Source organism: Leptidea sinapis, chromosome 46 (genome assembly GCF_905404315.1).
Source record: "Leptidea sinapis chromosome 46, ilLepSina1.1, whole genome shotgun sequence".
NCBI classification, from domain to species: domain Eukaryota; kingdom Metazoa; phylum Arthropoda; class Insecta; order Lepidoptera; family Pieridae; genus Leptidea; species Leptidea sinapis.
In genome coordinates, this window is record NC_066310.1 from 7,135,415 (window position 1) to 7,160,251 (window position 24,837).

At 37.5% G+C, this 24,837-nt stretch overlaps 2 protein-coding genes across 6 annotated transcripts in view; one reads left to right on the forward strand and one right to left on the reverse strand.

Annotated features, from left to right (window-relative positions):
- LOC126977843 (peptidyl-prolyl cis-trans isomerase FKBP8) overlaps nt 1-24,837 on the reverse strand; it is a 323,871-nt gene that overhangs the window by 285,200 nt on the left and 13,834 nt on the right. The window lies entirely within an intron of this gene.
- LOC126977824 (GPI ethanolamine phosphate transferase 2) lies at nt 381-24,529 on the forward strand. Of its 5 annotated transcripts, XM_050826439.1 has the most exons (14): nt 394-529; nt 715-992; nt 1,344-1,530; nt 3,003-3,068; nt 5,821-6,030; nt 10,230-10,433; nt 11,651-11,784; nt 13,886-14,079; nt 18,181-18,371; nt 19,130-19,713; nt 21,421-21,533; nt 22,160-22,767; nt 23,045-23,217; nt 24,222-24,529. In XM_050826439.1, the coding sequence occupies exons 2-14, from the start codon at nt 835-837 to the stop codon at nt 24,475-24,477; spliced, it is 3,078 nt and encodes a 1,025-aa protein (XP_050682396.1). In that variant the 5' UTR covers nt 394-529; nt 715-834; the 3' UTR covers nt 24,478-24,529. The 5 variants fall into 5 exon arrangements, with proteins under 5 accessions (XP_050682399.1, XP_050682395.1, XP_050682397.1 ...); XM_050826438.1 differs by having other exon boundaries at nt 392-992; XM_050826440.1 differs by lacking the exon at nt 3,003-3,068 and having other exon boundaries at nt 393-992.

Below are 24,837 nucleotides of genomic sequence, written 5' to 3' on the forward strand. Positions count from 1 at the left end.
TTAAGCATAGATAAGGGGTGGGACAGACGCCTTAAAGTGTCGTTTTCAGAAGACTGTAGTGCCATCTGTTAGTTGGCCCGAAAATGAAAGCTTTGGCAACTTTTCTTTATTTGTGTTACTGCCCACTGGTCATAAAATGGCGGCTACGCCTAGCGTTTGCGCATGTGTGTAGTTCTCGTGTTGTTGTTGAATTTTGTAATTTCGAGCCCCGAAAATAACTATATATAAATATAGTTATTTTCGGGGCCAATCTTCAGATGGCGCCAGCTTTCAAATAGACAGCTCATAATGCGTAGAGAGGGCTCTCTTTTCCCTATATATTATTATACTCTTTGGCATAGATTGAATTGAGTGTTCAGTCATCAGTGTTGTGTTTTGATTTTTGAAGTTTGACCCAATGGGCAATAGTTAATTTTGAATTTAATAATTTGATCTAAGTTGAAAATTCTAAACTTCCTTCTTGCTAGCATTAATCATTTGATAACTGTGTATAATCGAGAGTATTGGAATTAAGACCATCTAGTTATCTGTAATTTTTATACCTACTTCATTTTAAAAGTTCGCTTTCAGCTTATCAATAAAGATTATATGATACGTGATAAACATTTGTATGCTATCAATACTGAATTGGCTTCATAGTACATGCTTTCCAATTGAATGCGTACAAATTTCCTAATGAATGAAAGCAATCTAATTGAAATTGCTCAACTGCAGCTCAGGGAAGCGTATATTGAAGAGGAAATTATGACCTAACCATCAAACACCAGCCGGCTGCCGGACTTTGATGCTGTAGATAAATAAACTAATAATATAGTCAAAAAATTAATAATTAACATGTTATCTTGGATACAACATAAATGGACAGGCCTGTGGCTTCTTATGCTAGCTTTAGCTGGACTTTCTCTGTTTCTGTATGGGTTTTTCCCACTGAAGTATCATTCCGGAAAATTGGGCCATATGGACGATTTACCCAATTATATCGAAGGAGTGAGGTAAGATACATTGATATTATCATAAAGTTTTTTTTTGGAACTAGTAAACTATCAAGTACAACAAATTTAAGGTGTCAGTGCTTTTTAAGCCAAAATCTTGTAGTTTATATCATGATAATATTTATTGTAGATGCTTGCTTTTTAAAATGGAAGATGTGTTGGTGATGGTAAATATAAATTATTTCAGTGGGGCATATTATATAAATTAATAATCTATGAGGTACAGACAGCACATAAGTCTCATTTTATAAATCTGATATTATCTGGTTATGCCTGAAAGAAATGAATATTATTATTATTGCGTAGCATATTATGGGTTCCTTAGATGCCATTATATGACTATCTTTACAGCATTGACAGTCATGAGGTTTATAACTCTGGTGAGAACAGTGTGGTTCTGATGGTCATAGATGGATTACGCTATGACTTTGTAACAGAGGAGTACATGCCTTACACAGGGCAGTTGATTAAAAATAAGTCGGCCTGCATTTATGTATCTGTGGCTGAACCCCCAACTGTGACAATGCCCAGGATAAAGGTATGATTACTAATTATTTTAATGGTTTAATTAATTATATAACAAACATAAATTGCAATTAACTAAAGCTAGGACAAATTATTGTACATAAACTATACAGTTTGGGATTTGGGAGTGCTACTATATGACTTGCCAAAAGATATATTTGAAGAAAAATCTTTTCCAAAATTTAAAAGTAAATTAAAAAGGCACTGACAAACACAATATTTTGTTATCTTAGAACATTGCAATGTTTTGAATTTATTATTGTATAAAGTCACTGTAACTTTAAAAATTATGATTTATATTTATTTAGAATTATTGTAAGTGAACTTTTGTTCTTTTTGAGAAACAAACTCTTTAAACCTAAACCTACATAAAATTTCTTGATAATGTTGCTGAAATTCAATATGTTTAGATATAATTCTTAGGTTTAGCGACCAATCCTGTTAGTTTAGTTGAGTTTAAAGTTATTTTCATAGTATTTGATATTTCGTGATCATTGCTGCTTGACTGTAAATTAATTAATAAAGTTTTATAAATAATGTAAAAACTGATATTACAAATAAATTAGTTTTCAATTTATTATAATCTTCTAGTGATAATCAGCTGAATGCTGAATCATAGAATTTTCAGTTCGGTAATTTTATTCAGCTTTCTAGCTATGCTTTTGGAAATTATTTTTGGTCGTCACCTTCCTCCAATGAATACTAGAAATAATTGCAGTAATGAGGGGTGATTATTACTTAAACTTTTTACAAATTTGGTGCTAGTCCAGATTGATTTAGTTACAATTATTGGATTACACTTTAAGATTTAATAATGGAGTGTGGTAGCAATAACTGACGTGGTTGTCCTTCCGAAATCGGCAAGTGACCCAGGCCATTATATTTTTCAGATACATGAAAACCAAGAGTGCCATACGGCACACTATTCCCTCACCAAGTTCTGACACTTATTTTGTTTATAAGATGGTTATTTTTGCAGGGTATTATAGTTTGTTTCATTAGCTTTCTGATACATTCACTCAAATCATCCTAATTATAAGCAATCTATTATTAACTCTGCGCGCCAAAAAGACATCGATCTGAGATATACCGTGGCGCAGGGGCACTTGCCAATTTCGGAAGGTTAACATATCAACTTTAACAACATATTTATACTGCAGTGCACCTACTAAGCTGCTATACTTATACATACTACTATATAAGTAATTATAAAAGATTATGCTATTGACATGTGCTGAGGTAGTACACATGCATTGCATAGCGGATTGCTTGCAGTGTGTGTACAGTTGGTAGTTCTTTCTTTGCTATTTCAATAAACAGGAAGACAAAATACTAAATCGTCAGTCAAACATGCAATTTCTCATCAATTAAATTTTAGTGCAGTGTAGTTTAATGTAGCCTTCATTATAAATATGTTGTAGATACTCAAAGTACCAAAGAAAAAATGTTATATAATAACTCTAAGAATATATTGTCTATGTACAGTCACCACAGCGTAAAAAAGAAAAGGCACAGTGGAGGCGCACAATTAACTTCTGGAGGGATATATTTGCAAGTGTCACTTTTTACTTATATTTGCTTACTCATCATTGGGCCAAAGAAAAAACACATTGCTGTTTTATAAAATAGTATCATTAATTTACCATTCTATTGTTTTTTCTTTGGTTCTTTTTGTGCAATACTATAATGGGATAATTAACTGCTAATTATTAATATTTGTCATCTGGATAGTTTTTTTTTTATGAAAAAATGTACTTTTCCCAAAAACCAAAAGGGTTTTTAATGTTTTATATATTCCAGTTTGTTGTGTTTTGGTTTGAGCTGATTATTTTTGCTCCAAATTAATAATTAGTAAGAAGAAGAATACATTTTTTCAATTGCTAAGTATTTGACTGAAGTTATCATTCTAATCTAGTGACATGACTTTTCAATACAACACAGAGTTCATAGTGTACAAGCTGGAATAAAAATTCAGTAAAAGTCAAATAACCTATTAATGCTAACTGAAATTGAACTTAAAACACCATTTATATACAGGTGTTTTTAGTTCATATGTATTTATATATGTGTTGCTTGCATGCCCGAAAATGTAGATATAAATATGTCTGGTATAATTTTTTCGCTTTTAGAATATATAGATGCATAATGTGCTGAAAGAGTGTATAGTTTATCATAGCAGTGGGAGGCTCCTTTGCACAGGATGCCGGCTAGATTATGGGTACCACAACGGCGCCTATTTCTACCGTGACGCAGTAATGTGTAAACATTATCGTGTTTCGGTCTGAAGGATGCCGGCTAGATTATGGGTACCACAACGGCGCCTATATCTACCGTGACGCAGTAATGTGTAAATATTATCGTGTTTCGGTCTGAAGGGTGCCGTAACTAGTGAAATGTCTCAAGGTGACGAGCGTAATTGTAGTGCCGTCCAGAAGTTTTGGGTTTTCAAGAATCCTGAGCGGCACTGCATTGTAATGGGCAGAGCGTATCAATTACCATCAGCTCAACGTTCAGCTCGTCTTGTCCCTTATTTCCATAAAAAAAATATAGTATTTAATACAAATATTTAATATATATAAACTTCAACATACATAAAAAAAACACCAATGACTCAGAAACACTCATACGAATGTTTACCGAGATAACCTACCAAGATTCGAACCCGGGACCTCTACTAGAGTTGACAGGAACAGAGATATAATAGAGTTGATTGGGCTATATGGGTAGTCATGTGCTTACAAATCAAAATAGAAAATGTACCTACAACTTGTGTCTCTATTACATTTCCTTTGCATAACCACTGTTAATTGACCCTTAGGCTGCAAATAGTAATGCAATCAGAACCTAGTGTAATATATAATAAGTTCTACCTATATCCATGTACAGTAACATAAGGTGTGCTCAATGACCTGGTCATGGTTGAGATGAGATTACCGAAACACCCATTCATTACAGCACATAGCACCGCATTACATAAGGCGTGGTAATACAATCCTTGATCAAGCAAAGTGTTGACTCTTGAATTACGTATTAGAGTGCGTCCTGAAAAACGACTAGTTTAAGTAAATTTTGTTCCGTGATTCTGAGACTTTGTAACATAACATTTTCAAAACTGTCCACGTTATAGATAGTAATCTCTTCATCAGGTATGTTAATAGAAGGGATTTACAAACAACTACACAATTATTAATAGAAATTATAGTTCCATATTAAAATTCTTCAAAAACGACGTCAAAGTGAAGTTTGACCATCGTTTCTATTACTCTTTTGCATTCCCATATAAAAATCAGTAGAAAAAAAAATTGTGATTTTTGAGCCGTGACGTCATTCATGTTTCAGTTAACATCGGCCATGTTGTATTTTACAATAATTATTACTATTGTTGTTGTATTACGCGCGAAAACGCTCATAAGTGTCATGGCGGCCGATTATCACGTCACACCTCGACGAAAACGCGTAATGCACCAACATACAACCAAAACTTAATGTTAGTCACAGTCACGTATTTCATACTTCAGTTAAAATGGCCGATTGTCGTTTTTTTACAATAATATTATTTAATATCTCTATAATCTCTTATGACACAAGTGGGAAATTTTTGGAAATTAATTCATCATATTATATTTTCACGTAAAATAACATTTTATTTGATTATTTAATGCTGATACCATGCCCATTCGATTCAATGGTCAGATTGATATAAAAGATAATATATAACTTCATAATAAATCATGCAAATCAAACTCGGACTACAATAACACATGCTTTATTTGCACAATATTTATTTTATATGCTTGTTTGCTTCATCATTTATTTTATAATTATTATATAGAGCATGGAGCTACAGTGGCGAAATTTAATGGACGCACGACTGGAGCTACTTACCCGTAATCATAAAAGAATAAATTTGAAAATAAAAACACATAATTCATCTTAATAAATGAAATTTCAATACTATAAATCCGGAACAAGCTGTAAGTAATCTAGGCGCGCGCTAGCGTAGGCACTGACACCTACTTGTCCCACGCCGCGCGTCTATGATGTTTTCTTCTACTGTCACTAGATGGCGCTCTTTGGATGCCATACAAATCGTAGTTAACTTTTAAGCGATCGAATAGGTAAAAAATCTCACACTTGGCACTCAAAACTCGTAGGTGAGTATTTGTGTGGTTGAAATTTCAATTATTTACTTTAATTTCTTAGATTTATATTTTTATGATTACGGTTAAGTAGTTATGCCCGTGTGTTCATTTAACGTCGCCATTCTAACACAACTTAAAATTAATAAAATTGATTTAAACAGGCTATGATGACGGGGAGTGTGTCGACGTTCGCGGACGTCGCGTTGAATTTTGGCGCGCCCGCTGTTAGGGGGGACAGTGTGCTTCGCGTGGCAGCCGCCAGAGGGCGCCGCACCATCCTGTACGGAGATGACACGTGGGTCAGACTGTTCCCCGGCTTGTGGACGGAGCACGACGGGACTACATCCTTCTTCGTCACTGATTATACCGAGGTTGGGGTGGTTCAGCTATTTCTGAGCAAGTCTATGCCTTGGCATTTCCCGTCGTCGAATTCAAACATCGCACCGCACGCCACAAATTAAATATGATCCTTACCATATGGATGGGTGTGTGGCGATTTTTTTTTATTAATCTCTGATATACCAACACGTCCCGCGCGCCCGCAGAATTCACCCGCTCAGCTATTTTGGCGCCAACCCGCTTGTGCTTAGTCCAGGTATCATTATGCGGCTTACGTTATGGGTTGCTAAATAAACAAAAAACGTGATTTATGACAGATTCGTGATGTGATATCGCCACTCTCAGAGTTGTACGAGAAATTGTGGCTATTTTGCTAAACTCGCCAAACTAAAAATATTGCAATTGAATTCTTTGTATTATTTTTACTATCATGAACACGTATATATGATCTTATTTATTGGTTCAAAAATTTTTTTTTCTAAAATAACAATTTCTCTAAATAATTTTTCCGTGTGGCTCTTAGAACCAAGAACAATTAATAATACACCCGGTAAAAAATTCTCTCTTGTGTTTTCGTCTAGGGATATGTATGTTTTGGCAGTTTTTTGACAGCTGTCTTACCGTGTCCACGGGGACACGGTAGCATAGCACCATTGAAACGCTTGCCGTGTACACTAGTACCATAAACATTTAGGAATAAGTTATCACGGGCTATTTTCCACAACTCCTTGTCTATTCTGCAATATTTTGCGTGATGTTTGGCTACTCTGGCCACCTCATCTCAAGGTACTTAATCAAATATCTAATGTCACCCATGACTGAGAATAATCCTCGGTGACTTCAGGTGTTTTTTTTTATAGAATAGGAGGACAAACGAGCGTACGGGTCACCTGGTGTTCACGGGTCAACCGCAGCCCACATTCTCTTGCAACACCAGAGGAATCACAAGAGCGTTGCTGGCCTTTAAGGAAGGTGTACGCTTTTTTTTGAAGGTACCCATGTCGTATCGTCCCGGAAACACCGCACAAAGAAGCTCATTCCAAAGCTTTGTAGTACGAGGGAGAAAGCTCCTTGAAAACCACACTGTGGAGGACCGCCACACATCCAGATGGCGGGGATGATATCCTAACTTGTGGCGTGATGTGCGAAGGTGGAATTCGCCGGCAGGAATCAGGTTAAACAGCTCTTCGGAACACTCCCCGTTATAAATGCGGTAGAAGACACACAGTGAAGCGAGGTCTCTACGCAACGCCAAGTGATCCAGCCGTTCACAGAGCACTGAGTCTCCGACGATTCGAGCTGCTCTACGTTAAACGCGGTCAAATGGATCGAGCAGATACTGGGGTGCGCCAGACCAGAGATGACAGCAATACTCCACGTGTGGCCGGACCTGCGCTTTGTAGAGCGCTAGAATGTGGGCCGGCTTGAAGTATTACCGTGCTCTATTGATGACTTCCAGCTTCTTCGAAGCCAATTTGGCTTTGCCCTCCAGATGGCCACGGAATTGGCAATCGCTCGAGATTTCGAGACCCAGTATTCCGATACTAGGCGCGGCTTTAAGAGAAGTGTTCTCGAAGAGCGGTGATACGACAAATGGGGTTTTTTAGTGGTAAACGCGCAAACTTGAGTCTTCTGGGGGTTCAATTGGACAAGGTTCAATTTACCCCATTCCGCGACCTTCTCGAGAGAGGACTCGATAGAAGACACAAGTTTCTCCCGGCATTGGTCGACGATTTCCCGAGAGAGACCTACATGGCCCGTGTATACGGCATCACCAGTGCTGTCATCTGCATAGCAATGTATGTTGGAGATGTCCAACATATCATTGATATGCAGAAGAAACAGCGTAGGCGATAGCACACTGCCTTGGGCACTCCAGCATTCATGGGCTTCGGGTTCGAGCAATATCCGTCGACAACGACCTGTATGCTACGCCCAGTGAGGAAGCTGGAGGTCCACTTGCACACGCTCTCGGGAAGCCCAAACGATGGCCGTTTTGAGTGGAGCGCCTTGTGCCATACACGATCAAAGGCCTCCGCTATATCCAGGCTAACTGCCAGGCCTTCCCCCTTGCTTTCAATAGCCGCCGCCCATCTATGTGTTAGGTGCGGACCGACCATGGCGAAAGCCGTACTATCGGTCGTTGATCAACTGATGACCCTCTAGGTATACCAAGAGCTGGCGGTTGATTATGCTCTCCATGATTTTGGAGAACAGGGAGGTAATAGCAATAGGCCTGTAGTTTGCTGGATCCGAACTGTCTCCTTTCTTTGGATCGGATGGACAAGGGCTGACTTCCATGAGTCAGGGACTACGCCTTTTGAATAAAAGTGCCGGAATAAACGCGTTAGCACCGGCGTCAACTCAGGGGCACACGTTCTAAGCACGATTGGAGAAATGCCATCCGGCCCGCTCGACCTTCTGACGTCCAACGAAAACAGAGCTCGCCTAACAGTTTTCTATCTGAACTGTACTTCAGGCATAGAGCTCTGACACCGCGGGATGGTCGGCGGTGTTTTTCTGTTGTCGTCAAGAGTCGAGTTGGAGGCAAAAAGAGCGCACAGGAGATCGGCTTTCTCTTTTGCCGTATGGGCCAGGTTGTCATTCCTCATCTGCAACGGCGGCAGGGATGGCTGGTTGAAGTTACCAAGAGCAGCTTTCGACAACGACCAGAACTTGCGTGTTCCGGTCGGGTAACTGGAAAGCTGCTCGCCGATTTTGACAATGTGCTTCGTTTTCGCACGGGCGATTTGCCGCTTAAAAAATTTGGAGGCACGGTTATATTTCCTCTTAAGAACTTTGCAGTTCGGATCCCTTGTGCCCAGCGCCGCAACCCAAGTTCGATACGCCTGTTTTTTGCAGTCAGATGCTGCTTTAACTGACGCATCGAACCAGGGCTGTGTTCTGCCACCGATCGGTACTACAGAGCTTGGTATAAAAATGTCCATGCCCTGCAGTATCACATCGGCTACTGCAACGGCGCTGGCACTAGAATCATCCGAAGGGAAACAAACTTGCCCCAAGGGTAGGATGCAAAAAAGGAACGCAACCTATCCCAATCTGCTGACTTGTAGTGCCGAACGCGGCGGTGGTGGTCTGCGACGTTGGCGTCGGATAGGCACTACACTCCTGATCAGGCAATGGTCGGACGTTGCGAGAGGGGCGTCGACAAAGACCTGGTAACCATCGGGATGTGTAGTCAGCAGAAGATCTAATAAGGACCGCATGTGGCTATCCACATCCGGAAGCCGCGTTGGCGACTCAACCAATTGGGTCAGACCATACGCCAATGCAAAATTATGCACAGATCGCCCTGCGTAGTCTGTGGTATGTGATCCAAGCCATTCGGCATTGTGCCCGTTGAAATCACCCAAGACTACGATTTCAGCGGAGGGGATCTGTGCAAGCACGCCGTCAATTGCCGCTTGAACGCAGCCCATGAGATGATCGGTTTCTGCGTTACCACTATGGGACCTGTAGATACACGCATAGATACGGACGCGGTCCTCTAAATCTACGCGGAGCCAGAGAGTAGACAGGTCCCTACCCTCAAAATTGCCGAGACGGCGACACTAACCTATGCGAAACATAGCGGCACTAGGCCGCTACTTCACGCCGGTATTCTGTGCGAGTGTGCTAATTAACCCAGACGAGTCTGGCCCGATTGCGCTGACGCAGCGTGACTCTCCCACTTCTAAAAAGCCCTTAGTCGCCTCTTACGACAACCATGGGCCTGGTTATGTGTCATGTCCCCTATTCTTTTTACGCCCCGGGGAAAGTACAGGGCGAATCAAGCCACACTCCCGCACTTCAGAACTAGGTGTACGAACGTCTCATCTGCCTCCTTGCAAAGCCTGCACAGGGGACTTTTGGAGACACTTATATTAAACAGATGCTTATCAAAAGAGACGTGACCCATTCATGAGTTATTTTACATATCCTCGGGCGTTTGAGTTTCATCAGTTTCATCATTTCTGCCGTGAAGCAAGTAATGTGTCTGAAGGGCGCCGTAGCTAGTGAAATTACTGGGCAAATGAGACTTAACATCTTATGTCTCAACATGACGAGCGCAATTGTAGTGCAGCTCAGAATTTTTTGGATTTTTCAAGAGTCCTGAGCGGCACGGCAAGATGTAATGGGTAGGGCGTATCAATTACCATCCGCTGAACGTCCTGCTTGTTCTTTATTTTCAAAAAAATAATAGTGCTAAAGCTTATTTCGAATTTTTCAGGTGGACAACAATGTAACGAGACATTTAGATACAGCTCTAGAAACTGATGATGATAAGAAGCCAAAGTTTGACTTCCTGGTGCTTCATTACCTGGGCTTAGACCACATTGGACATCTAGAAGGCGCTAGGAGTCCAAAAATAAAACCGAAACTGATAGAGATGGATGAGGTTATCAAGAAGATACATCAAGGCATGATGAAATGGGTGAGTATTTAAAAAAATATTGCATAAGACGTTATTTACGCACACTTATACGACCCATACAGCTGAATGGTTACTGACACTGACTACTAAGGTAGAGGTCCCGGGTTCGAATCCCGGTAGGTGCAATAATTTATATGATGAATATGGATGTTTGTTTCCGAGTCATGGATATTTATATGTATTTATTTATGTTTAAGTAATTATATTGTATTAAATATATCGTTATCCCAACGTTTTGAATTTTCTTGAGTGTTAATTCCGCCAATATTCGTCTTCAAAAAAATTCTACACGTCTCGTGCCAGAGTTTGGCGAGTCAACATCTCCTGGGGATGCCTCGTGTGGAGGCGAAATATGTGTCGAATTGTTTGAAGACGAATATTGGCGGAACTAACACTCAAGAAAAGTCATAACATCAGGATAATTATGAATTTCCGCAAAATAACGCCTTCTTCAATAAATTTTCAAATATATTATCGTTGTCTTGTATCCATAGTACAGGCTGTGCCTAGTTTGGGGCAATATAATTTGTGTAAAAGTGTGTTAATATTATTATTATAATGTTGTGGAAATCCATAATAATCTAAGTGTAATGAGTTATATAAATCTTTATTCCGCTAAGATCTTAGTAAATTAGATTTTATATTAGGTTTCGTACAAATAGGATGTATCTTTGAAACAGCCGAAAATAATGGTATTATTATCCTGCCGCCGAATTCCACCTTCGCCCGACCCGCCATAAATTAGGATATCATCCCCATCACCCGGTTGTGTGGCGATCCTCCACAGTGCGGTTTTTCAATTACACTGTTCGGTCATTGTAAGGTTTGGTGGGTAGATTTAAATTCATCCTTCTATCTACCCTCTCTTGCAATGTAATGGCGACTGCGACCCGCGTGCACCTGTAAGTAGAACTTTCGCAATAAGTTTTTTTACCAAATTGTTTGTTTTACAATTAGACAATTGTGACGCTGGGTGAATGGGTAGTTAATTGATTAATTAATGTAGGCATTACCCATTGCATGGTACGCATACCGTAATAATTACATATTTAATCCTTCTGGTATTGCAGGAGAATGTGGGCGGCGGTGATCATTTAACACCAGGTGATCCGTACGCTCGTTTGTCCTCTCTTCCATAAAAGAAATATAAAAGTACAAATTAGTGATTTATATTTTTTGAGTCGTATTTGTGACAATTGACAATCACATGTGCTTAGGAGAGGAAGGGCGTTCTCCTGGTGTGCGGTGACCACGGCATGCGCGAGGCAGGCGGGCACGGGGGCTCCTCCCCTGCTGAGGTGTTGGTCCCTCTCGTGGTGCTGCAGACTCAAGGCGTCCAATGTCCACATCCGTAAGAATTACATGCAGCATAACTTTTTAAAGATGAACGCACACTTATCCGAGCCGAATCCGTCGAATACAACGAATTTTAGAATTCTGTATATGAAATCTCATGAAACCTCGCAGTCTTCGCGTCGATTTGTCCAGATCTGCAAGGGGTTCTTGCAGATCTGAAGTCCTAGACGAATTTGGATGACGTCATCAGATTCGGCGCGACAGAGCAACGCGCGAGAACTATTTCGTCATGGTTTTAAAAAGTGAGTGATTCTGGCGTAAAGGAAATAAAAACGACTTCTTCAATGCGTTTGATTCTTCTGATGCGGATAGGTGTGCGAGGCTCCTTGAGTTCGATTCGTTCGACGCGTTCGGCTTGGATAAGTGTGCGTTCACCTTTAATGGGAAACTTTCTTGCAACAACCTACCGCCTAAAGTTTTCAATATTAATGAATTTAAGAAAGTTTTACTGAAATTCTTACATCATTCGTAAATTAATATCTTAAGTTTTTTTTACCGTTTATTAGGGCAACTAACTAATAACACTCTTTACATTAGGTACTTATGTAAATAGTAATATCATAGCTAAAAGTTCCTCCATACATAATTAAAATCTTACAATTGGGTTTACACTCAATATACAGGAATAAAACCGTAAATTATGGAAACATCTCAATAATCTATATATATATATATATAAACAAAGTCGTGTTAGTTACACCGTTTTTAACTCAAGAACGGCTGGACCAATTTTTCTGTTGTTAGATTTTTTGGATTTCTCTTAGTCTGGAATAGGATAATAAGTAATAAGATATCAAAAAAATCACGGAAAATATTATTATAAAAAAGAAAATATTTTCTGATACATTTTGTATGGATTGACATTTTGATGACACCTCGAGAATAAAAAGAATTCAATGAATTTTTTGTTAGTTTCACGCTACATGAGTAATAAAATACAACTGTCAGTGCACGTCATGTTATTCAAGTTGACTGGTTGGTGTGTTTGTTTCGAGTTTCTATTAGTTTATTGTGCCGATATTATCATTAACAATGTCACGACCAAGACGATCAAATTATTCCCGACAAAGACGTAATGCAACTAGGATTCGAAACATTGCGAATGAAAGGACTGAAGAAGTACAAGAAATTGCAAGTGAAAAGAACCGCGTTAGTATGGATCGACTTCGTGCTATGAATCACAAGAGCAATGCGAGGCAGCCCGTAAAACGGATCGGGTGACAATACGAAATCGTCCAGTTAAACCTCAGACATCAACAACTAGATAATTTTCGACGCCCAAGAAGAAAGGAGATTGAAACGCTTCCATACATTCCTGGGCCTAGGTGATAACAAGATGAAAGTAGTTTAGCAAGATTTGTCAATCTAGGAGCTGAGTAATCGAAGATATAAAAATGAGGTTATGTCTTAAACTATATGTTGACAGCTCATCTATTCTATACCTATACCTATTTATTAAACGCCTAGCTGCTAAGGATTTATCACATACTTATATTAGATGGGTACCAACCTTGCTTTTCGTTTTAGAAAAAAAATACCTACCTATCTACGTATACCTATGTACTACTGTAACGACATTTTTTTTGCATTATAATATAAGACAATTGGTAATTAGATAATATAATATAGTATATCTAAATTAAAAGATAGTTTTATTTGCTCAGATAAGAATAATATATACTCATTAGCTCATACATGAACTGTAAAACAGACCGCTAGAGACAATTACTTTCCTTGGAATTCAATTGGGTAGGTAGTTAACAAGTCGGTAACACGACGAATACAACAAGAAAGGAAGTGACAATGACGAAGAAACGAAATGATCTGTCAGACTGTCATTGTCAAAGTGAAGTTAGCGTTGAGGAACAAGGATTTCACTAGTATCGATTTTATATGTAAATCGATTTATTGATCAATTAAGTAATTTCACTAGCTACGGCGTTCTTCAGACCGAAACACAGTAATGCTTACACATTAATGCTTCACAGCATAAATATGCGCCGTTGTGGTACTCATAATCTAGCCGGCATCCTGAGCAAAGGAGCCTACCACTGGTTGATGTATTGTTTCAAAATAAATAAATAAAATGGTTGCAGGTTGGGTACAGGACCGACGGTGGAACAAGTGGACATAGCTCCCAGCATAGCCTGGCTACTGAACGCGCCAATCCCGGGAGACAGTTCCGGCAAGATACTGCCCTCGCTGCTTCCTACAGACATACGGCAACACTTGTATCTCCTGCACGTCACTGCCTCGCATAACGCTAAACAAGGCTTGCCCACTGATACAGGTGAGGATTCATAGTAGTATTTCTTACACAAATAAAACTGAAAAACAAAATTTCATGAACGAGATATATTTTTCAGTTTTATTTGTGTAATTAATCCTAGAAGTGAGGGTTATCACTTTAAAAACATTATACGGTAGGATTTTGCAATATTCAAATAGTTTATGGTAATTATTGGAGATTTTTTTTTAATATTAGGCGGTACAATTGTTTTTAAGATCCTCAATTGCAACGTATAAATTTTGTCAAAGTGACTTTTATAGGACCTTCCATAGCTTGACAACCCATAACCTAAAATTGATTCAGCCAAAGATTTATACAGTAGTGTTCGAATCTGATACGGAACCCTATCCTTTATCACAGCGAACTTTGCAAGTAAGGCTCTTAATTTGTCACACACTATATCAATGTGGTCTTTCCAATACAGCCTATTGTCAATGACAAGGCCCAGATAATTTTGTTTCCTTACAACGTCAATGGCTTCGCATTTGCAACTGGTATGTGTAATTGTGTTAAGCATGTTAGTGTGTAAGCAATCGTGGCTGTGTGCTATTAATCAGGGCTCGTATTTTATTCTATTGTGACTTGTACTTATGTACATTAATTTTGGCGTTTAATACTAATCCCACATCGTGTGACCATTTAATTATTTTATCTAAGTCTATTTGAAGATTGGTGATAGCATCTTTAGATTATCGCCGTAAGCTAGTACACATGTGTCGTCAGCGAATTGGAATAATTCACAGTTTTCTATTAAGTTTGGTATGCAATTCACGTAAGTAAGAAAATGTAATGGTCCGATTACCGAGCCCTGAGCTGTGCCCTCAGACACAGATATTGGGTCACTGTACGTATCATTAACTTTTACAACGTATTTTCTGTTTTCTAAATAGCTATTACACCATTGAAGCATATTACCCCGTATACCACAGTTTTGTAGGCAATTTAATAATGTTTGATGCCTCAAAGTGTCGAAAGCGCTGCTGTAGTCCAAAAATTCCATTACATGTTTTTTATTATCTAGTTGTTCGTAAATTTTCTCCGTGAATGCACTAAGCAATTGTGTTGTATTTTTTTGTGGTTGAAAGCCATACTGTGTACTATTCAGGATGTGATTTTTTTTAAAAAACAAATGTATTTCATTACAGATATATTTTTCTACAATTTTATCAATTATTGGGAGTATCGTAATAGGTCTATAATTGTCATATACTTGTTGACTGCCCTTTTTGTGGATTGGTCTTACTATACCGATCTTTAAGTCGTTGGGATATATGCCTTTACTTACACTCAAATTTATTAAATTCGCTATCACTTTACTTATTTTTGTACATATATTTTTTATGTCTAATGGTCTTATACCATCTATACCAGGAGATTTATTTACATTTATGGACTTAATGATTTTTTCTATGTTACTTGAAGTTGATCTTCTAAAACGCATAGTGACATTTGCTGAATTCGTGTAAGTAGACCTGTTTAACAATGCATTTGAACATTTTGGAATTAAAAGCTTTACCTTATTTGTAAAATGTTTTGCAAAATTATTTGCTAGATCAACTTTTTCGATGTTTTGTTTGCCAAAAGCATTTTTTATTACGCTGTCTAATGATTTTTTTATTCTTCCAGTGATTTGCTTAAGTATTTCCCATAATTTTCTAGGATTCTTATAATTGTTTTTTATTTCTGATTGTAGAAATTTATTTTTAGATTTTTGTATCATTTTATTTGCTTGATTTCTGGCTTTGTTGTAGTTTCTTTTTAGTTGAAGGTCTTTTACTGTCTTTTACCCATTTATTAAATAAATTATCTCTATAGGAACAAAATCTTATAATACTAGGATTTATCCAGTGGTTTTGATGACGTATATGCTTGGTTTTCAACTTAATTTGTAATGTCGCTTCAGTATAAATATCTTTAAATTTATTTATAATATTATTATTCATATCAGTTGGACAGTCAGTAGCCTCAGACACACTATTCCAGTCCACTTGATTAAGGCGTTCATATATTAATTTATTATTTATACACAATTTATATTTTGGAGCATCCTGTAAGCACACAGATGAACCAACGCAGGCAACCATAATTGCACGGTGATCCGCTAGTTTTGTTCCTATCGCGGCGGTGTACAGTTCTTGTGTACGCGATTTAGCATATATGTGGTCAATACAAGATTTACTTAAATAGCCGTTCGATATTTCGATCCTAGTGTGTTCGGAAATTCCACATATAAGGCCTAAGTTATACAGGCTGCTACTGTAATCATGTTTTACGGGATTATCCTTTTTCAAATCAATATTTATATCTCCTATTAAGTACAAATAATTTTCGTTTGTTAATGAGATAAGTTTGTCATACAGTTCAAGTATAAATAAATGTTTACTGGTGTGAGGTGGTCTGTATACGGCACATATATTGCACATGTAACTGTGTTGTGTAGTTATGGAACAAATAATGCTCTCAAAATGGTGAGTAACGATATTGTGGATGTTGCATTTATATTTATTATTTACATAAATAATTATTCCCCCACCTTTTCGTGATTTCCGTTATCTGAAATCATTCAATATTAAATAGGCAACTTATATTATCAGAGATGTTTACTTCAGTCAATATACACACATCGATACATTTTTTGAAGTTATTATACATTGCTCAAAGGCAGCAAAGTTTTTAATAATTGACCTTATATTTATATGCATGCATAACAAGTTAACATTCGTGCTAGGTATTTTATCAATAAAGTGGTTTATATTTATGCAGTTTGTTAATTCGTTTATATCATCTAGTACTATATTATGACACATCATAAATCAGTTAATTTAATATAGGAAATATATAACAGTTAAATTAGTACCTGCGTATTGTTTACGAACCTTTCGAGAATTTATCAACTATTGATCGTAAGTCGTTATTGTTCCTTATAGCGTAAACTTTGGCCTTGTCATCCTTGCGAGCACGGACTAACCCTTTCTTAAACCATACATATTTAAACTGCAGCTCTTTTATTAATTCTTGTTTAGCTTGCCAGAATAATTGTTTGTTTAGCCCAGACATAGCTTCTCGTATGTATACTATATTATTATTGCCTTTTTGTGCGGTGTGAGTATCTGACACAGTAATCTTATTTAGTTTTGACGCCATTATTCATTTTTCTTGAATATCTTCATCTCTGAGCTCAACTAATAACTTTGAAGGTCGATCACCTTTTCCACGGATTATTTTTGTGAACTTGATGCCTTCTGTGGGTTGTTTTATTTTATTTGCTATATGTTTTACCACTTGATTTGCTTCGTCGTAGGTATCTGTACTCACGTTAGAAATCTCAATGTATTTGCAGAGTTTTTGTTGTTTGATTTCTTGTATGTGTTGTTCCAAGGCACCTACACGTATTTCAAGATTGGTATTCTTTTTTGTGAGTTCTATATTTTTCCGCTCTATAGATTTTATTGTTTTTTTAACATTTCAATGCATTCAACTACTTCATCAAGCTTAGCTCTATGAAACTGTATTGAGTCATTTAGCTTCCTCATATCCTTCGTAATAGCTTTTTCAACTTCTTTCGATATGTTGCAGAGAAGTTTTTTTGTATTAACGTTAACCGACTCTTCCTCATTATCGTGTTCAGGCTCAATTATAGTGGAACTTCGCCTTGGTGCTTCATTCTGGCATTGCAAACAAGTCCATTCTAAGCTAGGCGTGGCCTTAAAGGCTGCAATTTGTTTGTTGCTGAGCCCTGTATATTTTGTATTTAGATGCACCGTACGTTCACATTTGCCACATTCTACACCTGGTAATACTCTTGTTATTGTTTTACAGCAGTTATCACACTTATTAGCCATTGTTTGCTACTAAAGTACGTTTTTGTGAATGGTTGTAGAAACTATAACTGTCACTAATGGCGGTTAGATGACGACTTATTAACGGATGATTTAAGAAATTCCTCTTTAATCACGGACAAATTCTGGTTATAATTATTTGACTATAAAAAATCTCGCAAACTTGCTTCAAAAAAATCACCCTACTTATAATAGGTACTTTTTGAGAAAAGTTCATTAAGTTATACTGAAATTATTTTAAATAAGAGTTTTTAAATTATAGAATTCTTCAAACAGTTCAAACGCGCTGAGGCGCAGTTCGCGCGCTACTTATCAACTGGACAGGACAGTGCCGCTAAAATCGCCAAAGAGTTCTATGAAGAATCGCTCATTGCTATGTCCAAATATCTCACAGGCAATTCCACGGACTTTGACGTTTTTGCGCTCGGAATTGCTACTGTTCTCTTATATTTTGTAAGTATAACATCTGATCAGTTATATCCTGCTTCTTACCCAGGTTACCAATGAGACCACTGTTCGTAAGACTTCCGTCAGTCTGTGTTTCAGTCGGATGTAGGTACCATAAAAGACTCTACCCACTACAACATATCATACCATGACCGTCATTACAGTATTTCAAATAGTAATTACAAAATGGCGACGAAGTATAATCCGGCTAAATTTGAAAGCTAACAGTTGCTTAAAACTTAGTGGATCTCCTTTTTTTTTACAAGATTTTAGCTTTCATCTGTCAATGAGTGCACGTTTCATACAATCGAGTGAAACGCTTTTTTCTTAGATAGTTTGGCTTGGCTGTTGATTTACATACTTGTTCGATAACGCAGTTTAAGAAATATATTAGAGAACACTAATTGTATTTATAATTTCATTTGAGTGAGCAATAGTATGTTTTTTTTTGTTTATCCTCTTTTTTGACTGCTCACATGATATGTATATTAGTGGAAACTTTGTTAGTGTGTGTAGAATCTTATAACTTTTTAGTAGTTTTTTTTAAATACTGTTTTGTTGTTAGATAACTAAAGTTAAATTTAAACAGTGTGTGTGATATATAGCTGCTATAAATAATCTCCGACTATTTTAATCAATGTCAACCAAGTAATTACAATAATAGTGTCCATGCATGAATTGTAAATAATAATAATTTTAACTGGGTGCATACCTTTTTAATAAAGATATATTATTATTATTGTAATAGAGTTGCTTTCTTTCAGGTCGTAACAGCACTCCTCTGCGTTACACTATACTCATTCCAAGAAGAAAACTGCAGAAAAATAAGCATAACCGACCGGCACAAGACCAGCATTGGCTCACTTGTAGCATTTGCTATAGTGGCCATTATAATGACAATTATATTGACTGTTGTATGCTTCATATCGGAGACAAAAAGTCAACTATGTTCCTTTAATCCTCTATGGTCTATTGCATTCCTTTCTATAGCATTTGCGTTGGCAGTAACATACGTCCTGGTTAAAACAGGTGTGGAAAAAATAAAAGATCTATCAACTCTGAGAGAATTAAACGCTATAGACTATTTGCTTATTGTCGGGACTTTATTCCATTCCTGGTCATTTTTTGGGACAAGTTTTATAGAAGAAGAGCATATGACTTGGTATTTCTTCTGGAATACGTTGATGTGCTTTGTGCTGGCGAGGACCATTGTGGTAGTGGTGTTGTACTTCAGTAAGAGATGGTCTGGTGCGACTGAAGTGCAAGAGAAACCAGAGTTGGAGAATAGAATGAGTGTGGTCGGTATTGGTATTGTGCCGCAGTGGGTTCTGCTGATTGCTTTGCATAGGTAAGAATATTTTTATTCTTCTGTACCCAAACTTCTGTAACCAATGGAAAACATTACTTGTTAGTACAGAAGGCCTACCATCAACATATAATAAGTTATTCAATTTTGATGCAGTTCAGTTTAGGTACCTAAACTGGTTCGCTAAGGTTCGTACCATGAAGTGCCTATAACTGAATGGCGTTTGAATCGCTTAAGGAAGAATGAACGAAAGAAATTTGTCTCTGGTCCGCGGTGTGAGAAAGAGATGATGCTGTACAGTCGTTGCATAAGTGTGTATCTCATATAATTTCAGTAACTAGGTTGACTAAATGTAAAAGTCAGCGGAAACTTTTACAGAGATTGTATTACTATTAACGTTAGAATCCAGATGGTGAATTTCAAAATGGCGGCCAAGCAAATTAAAATTATTCAGCTACCTTCAACAATGGTACGAAACTATTTGAGTGCGAGTCCGGCGAGATGTGTCTGCATTAATTTACATATTATATTGAACATAAAATAATTGCTACCATAACGATGCCAAATATGTTAATTTAAATGGGCTGTTCATCACAGCTCAACGGAATGGTATAAAGGAAATCCTTTTGCCATTCATAAGTGTCTTTAACTTGATCTAAATGAATAAAATGATTTTGTTAATTATCGCATATTACATGAATTTGTAATTAAAAAGATTTCATACAAATATGAAAGAAAAAATTTAAATTATAATTCCAAATGTTTTGAGTTTTAATTCCGCCAATATTTGTCTTCAAACAATTCGACACGTGTTTCGCCTCTACACGAGGCGTTCTCAGGAGATGTTGACTCGGCAAACTGTTTCACAAAACTGAATTAAATGAGCCGGAAACCGCTTTTTTATACCCGTGTCGCATGAAATGACGCCCTGTGATAGGTCGGCTGTTGTGACGTATTACCCCCGGAAAAGATACGTAACAATGGTGAAGAGACCAAATTTGTGTGTTAATTCAACAATGCTAACATGTTATTTGGATTTGTATAATTTTGGATTTTGGATCAATCAATCAAATTCTTTATTTGCGTATAAACATGGTATGTTACGATAGTATAATCTTACAGTTTCACATGTTGCGCCAGGCTTAACTAGGCATTCAAATTAATTTAATACAGTAAATAGTATAAGGTAAATAACACATAACAAGATTAGATGATATATGTCTGCATGTCAGAAACAATAAATATTAATTATCATAATACTAAAAAATAATACAGAACTACAGACTCACATAATAGTAAAATAATAACAGACTAACATAATAATAATAAATATTGTCTAATTAATAATTATACAAATGATTTAGGTCTTCTTTAGTGTTAATTCCGCCAATATTTGTTTTTAAAAACAATTCGACACGTGTTTCGCCTCTACACGAGGCATCCTCAGGACGTGTTGTCTCGCCAAAATCTGGCTGGAGTCTCGTGTCGTCTCATTTGTATAATTATGGATTTCCGCAAAGTTACGCCTAATTCAATATTTTTTAATTAATAATTAACAAAAAGTTTCACATTTTATGTTATGACATTACTCGCGTTCAGAAATTCATTTATCGTATAAAATAGTCGCTCACTTAACCAGTGTTTGAGTTTTTTCTTAAAAATTCTTTTATTTAATAATTTTAAAATACTCGGCATAATTTTAAAAGTAATTTTCTAAAATAGACTTGACAAATAATTGATATGTACAAGGTACCTCCGCACCATGAACCAGACGGGAGACAGGTGGCTGTTCCTGCCAGATACGGCGGACTGGCTCAACGCGCCCGAGAACTCTTTCTATCTTCAAGGCCATATTGTTGTCGGTAATTATACACGTTATAATTTATGCGTGGTCGAACATTTCTAGGTAGTTTCTCTTTTTTTTATAACAATAACAGATAAGACGAAAAAGACATTCAGCTGATGGTAATTGATACGCCCCGTCCATTATAATGCAGTGCCGCTCAAGATTCTTGAAAAATCCAAAAAATTCAGATTTGCACCGTTGCTCCCGTCACCTTGAAACATAAGATGTTAAGTCTCATTAGCCCAGCAATTTCCCTAGCTACGGCGCCCTGCAGACCCAAACTACTTACAAATTACTACTCCACCGCAGAAAAAAGCGCCGCTGTGCTACCCATAATCTAGCGTCATGTGCAAAGGAGCCACCCACTGGTATATGCCCTAAATCGCTTCTTAAGACACCCTTGGGCCTGGGACTTCCCTATTTGTATGCCCAGGGAAGTACAGGGCTACTACCAATAGCATTAATTTCTTTTGGTCACAAAATAAGCCTTAATTTAAGTTGCTTCAAGTATTCTCGACGACTACCTATTGAATATTCTTAAAGTCAGTAAATTAATTCATAATTCTAATTGAGTTTAAATCCTAACCACCGCTTCGGAAAGAAACAGCTTCATTTTATTATCTATATTTTTTTTATTTTCAGGAACATTAGCCACATTAGGAATATGTATATGGAATGGGCGTCATATGAATAACTATATCCATATACACTCATTACTGACAATACTCGCCACAGCTTGTATATTGTGCTACAGAATATCAACAGACGCTCTTTACACGCCAATTGCGACCTTAAGGACATGGGATAGTGTTGCAATTGTGAATGTCTTCTGGTGGATTCTCATATTCCAAGTCATTTTCGAAATACTTACATACATTGGATCATTCAGGCCTTGTGGAATAAAACTGCCAGTGTCGAATAAGTTTACATACAACAAACCAAAGGAGAAAAGTGAGGATTACTTCTACGACCAAATGGAAGAACCGTGGAATGTAGATGATGTGAGGTTGAACTTGGCGAGGTCGCTGTCTCATATAATGTACAATCAGTTGATGTTGGTGATAGTTTTGTTGATGCGGCCCCATAATGTTGTTATGGTGCCCAGTGTTTATATAACGTGTGTTATTACCTCCAAGTGTCTGGACCATAAGTTGTTGGACGCAAGGCCGTCCAGGAATGTGGATGTTGTTGATATCATCGGCAGAACTCTTGTGCATGTGTGGATCGGTTATGTTTTCTTTTTTTATCAGGTATGTATTCGTATCTATATATTTATAAAAACAAGATGACATCTAAAAGGGTTGTTTGTTATGATTTTAGATCTCATTCTCATTGAAATTTTTTATCGCTAATCTATCATAGATTTTTTGCAAAATTGTGAGATAAGTAAATATGCAACACCATACAGCTTTAAATTGAGAATTGATCTTAATTGATGATAAAATCAGCCCATAGAAATGATTTATGTCCCCGATAGTTACATACTGCACATGTCAAATAAGAGTTGAGATTTATTATATCTTACAGGGTAATTCAAACAGCCTAGCGTCAGTGGACCTGGGTTCGGGATACGTGGGGTTAGCAGAGTACAGCCCTGTGCCTGTAGCGGCTCGCATGGGACTGCATGCATATGCGGGTCCGGCGTTGGCGGGTGCCGCCATTTTCTGCTATGTGGCGGAAGTTTCTAACACGTGGCAAAAGTAGGTACCTTTGTTTTTTAATGATTTAGTAAATTGTTAAATGTATGCGTTATTTTTTATTGCGGGATTTATACTAATCCGCGTACTGAATCTTTCCTTACACTATAAGTACGGGGTGTGCTTATTAAGACCACACGACAAAAGTTAAAACTTCATCAAGACTAATAATACGAAAATCATTTTTTCTTATTCATAAATTAATATCATTTACAATATATATAATCAGCTAGTAGAGGGCATTCGAGAGGGCTATGCTCGGAGTTTCTCTGCGAGATCCGCAGGAGAACCTGAGTTACCAAAATAGCCCAGAAGAATGCGAGACTCAGGTGGCAGTGGGCAGAGCATCTAGCTCGAAGGACAGATGGCCGTAAAGGCCTTAGGATCGATAGACCGGATAGGACCGATCCTTCTTGTGGGGGTTCTAAATCGCCGGAATAGGTTGGATGAAGGCAGCGCAGAACCGAGGCCTTTGTCCAGCAGTGGATGTCTTTCGGCTGAAGTGATAAAGTATATTTATATATTTATATAAGTATATTACTCTGACACATTTTGCTCTGGCTGATCTGAACCAATGGGAGGCTCCTTTGTACAGGATGCCGGCTAGATTATGGGTACCACAACGGCGCCTATTTCTGCCGTGAAGCAGTAATGTGTAAGCATTACTGTGTTTCAGTCTGAAAGGCGCCGTAGCTAGTGAAATTACTGTCCAAATGAGACTTAACATCTTATGTTCCAATGTGACGAGCGCAGTTGTAGTGCCGCTCAGAATTTTTGGGGTTTTTCAAGAATCCTGAGCGGAACTGCATTGTAATGGGCAGGGCGTATCAATTACCATCAGCTAAACGTCCTGCTCGTCTCGTCCCTTATTTTCATTAAAAAAAAGTTTTTCGTATTATTATTATCATCGCCTTGATGCAGTTTTAAGCTGTGTCATGTCTAGAACTCGTTAGGTTTTTTAAACTAATCTCACTGAACTCTTTAAATATATAAAACCTTATTTTCAGGTATCTTCAAGCCGTATGGCGCGTCACCAACATCCTGGCTCTACAAAGAGTGTACCAGCTAGTGATGTACTGCTTGATAGCAATAATATTCCGTCACCACCTGTTCGTGTGGTCGGTTTTCTCGCCCAAGCTCCTCTACGACTTCGTGGCGACCGTATTCTCCTTGCAGGCGCTCCTCACAATCGCCGAGATTATTTTATTGACACACCTCACTAGCTGGTTGGCTAAAACGATCACGTATAAGAGAATTTCATAAAGTAATGTAAAAAAAAAGTACAAGATTATCTATAATAAATACTAATAGTGGAGCATTTCCTTTGTTTTGCCGCCCACACATCGGCACCTACACCCGTTACTCGACCGTGTATAGTCGCCAGAAATATGCAGGGGTTGTTGCAAAATCGTTCTATACTATGTTGACAGCACAGTTGGTAGGCGTATTTAAATTAAAAGAGTACTAGTTTAATAAAAATAATATTAAGGAACCAAATAGTTTTGGCACGAGATCACAAAGCACATACAACAAATTTCCTTTGCTCATGACATGTCTAAATACGAGTACTATCGTGGGCAGGACGGGGACGCCGTAAAAAGGCATAAAAGACATTTATTTTCT

What these genes read in the sequence shown, in the direction of transcription:
- LOC126977824 (XM_050826438.1), top strand. Translation starts at nt 835, where the DNA reads ATGTTATCTTGGATACAACATAAATGGACAGGCCTGTGGCTTCTTATG. An exon ending in ACTTCTGGAGGGATATATTT is followed by an intron (nt 3,069 to 5,820) that starts GCAAGTGTCACT and finishes TGATTTAAACAG; the next exon opens with GCTATGATGACGGGGAGTGT. An exon ending in CTGCTGATTGCTTTGCATAG is followed by an intron (nt 19,714 to 21,420) that starts GTAAGAATATTT and finishes GATATGTACAAG; the next exon opens with GTACCTCCGCACCATGAACC.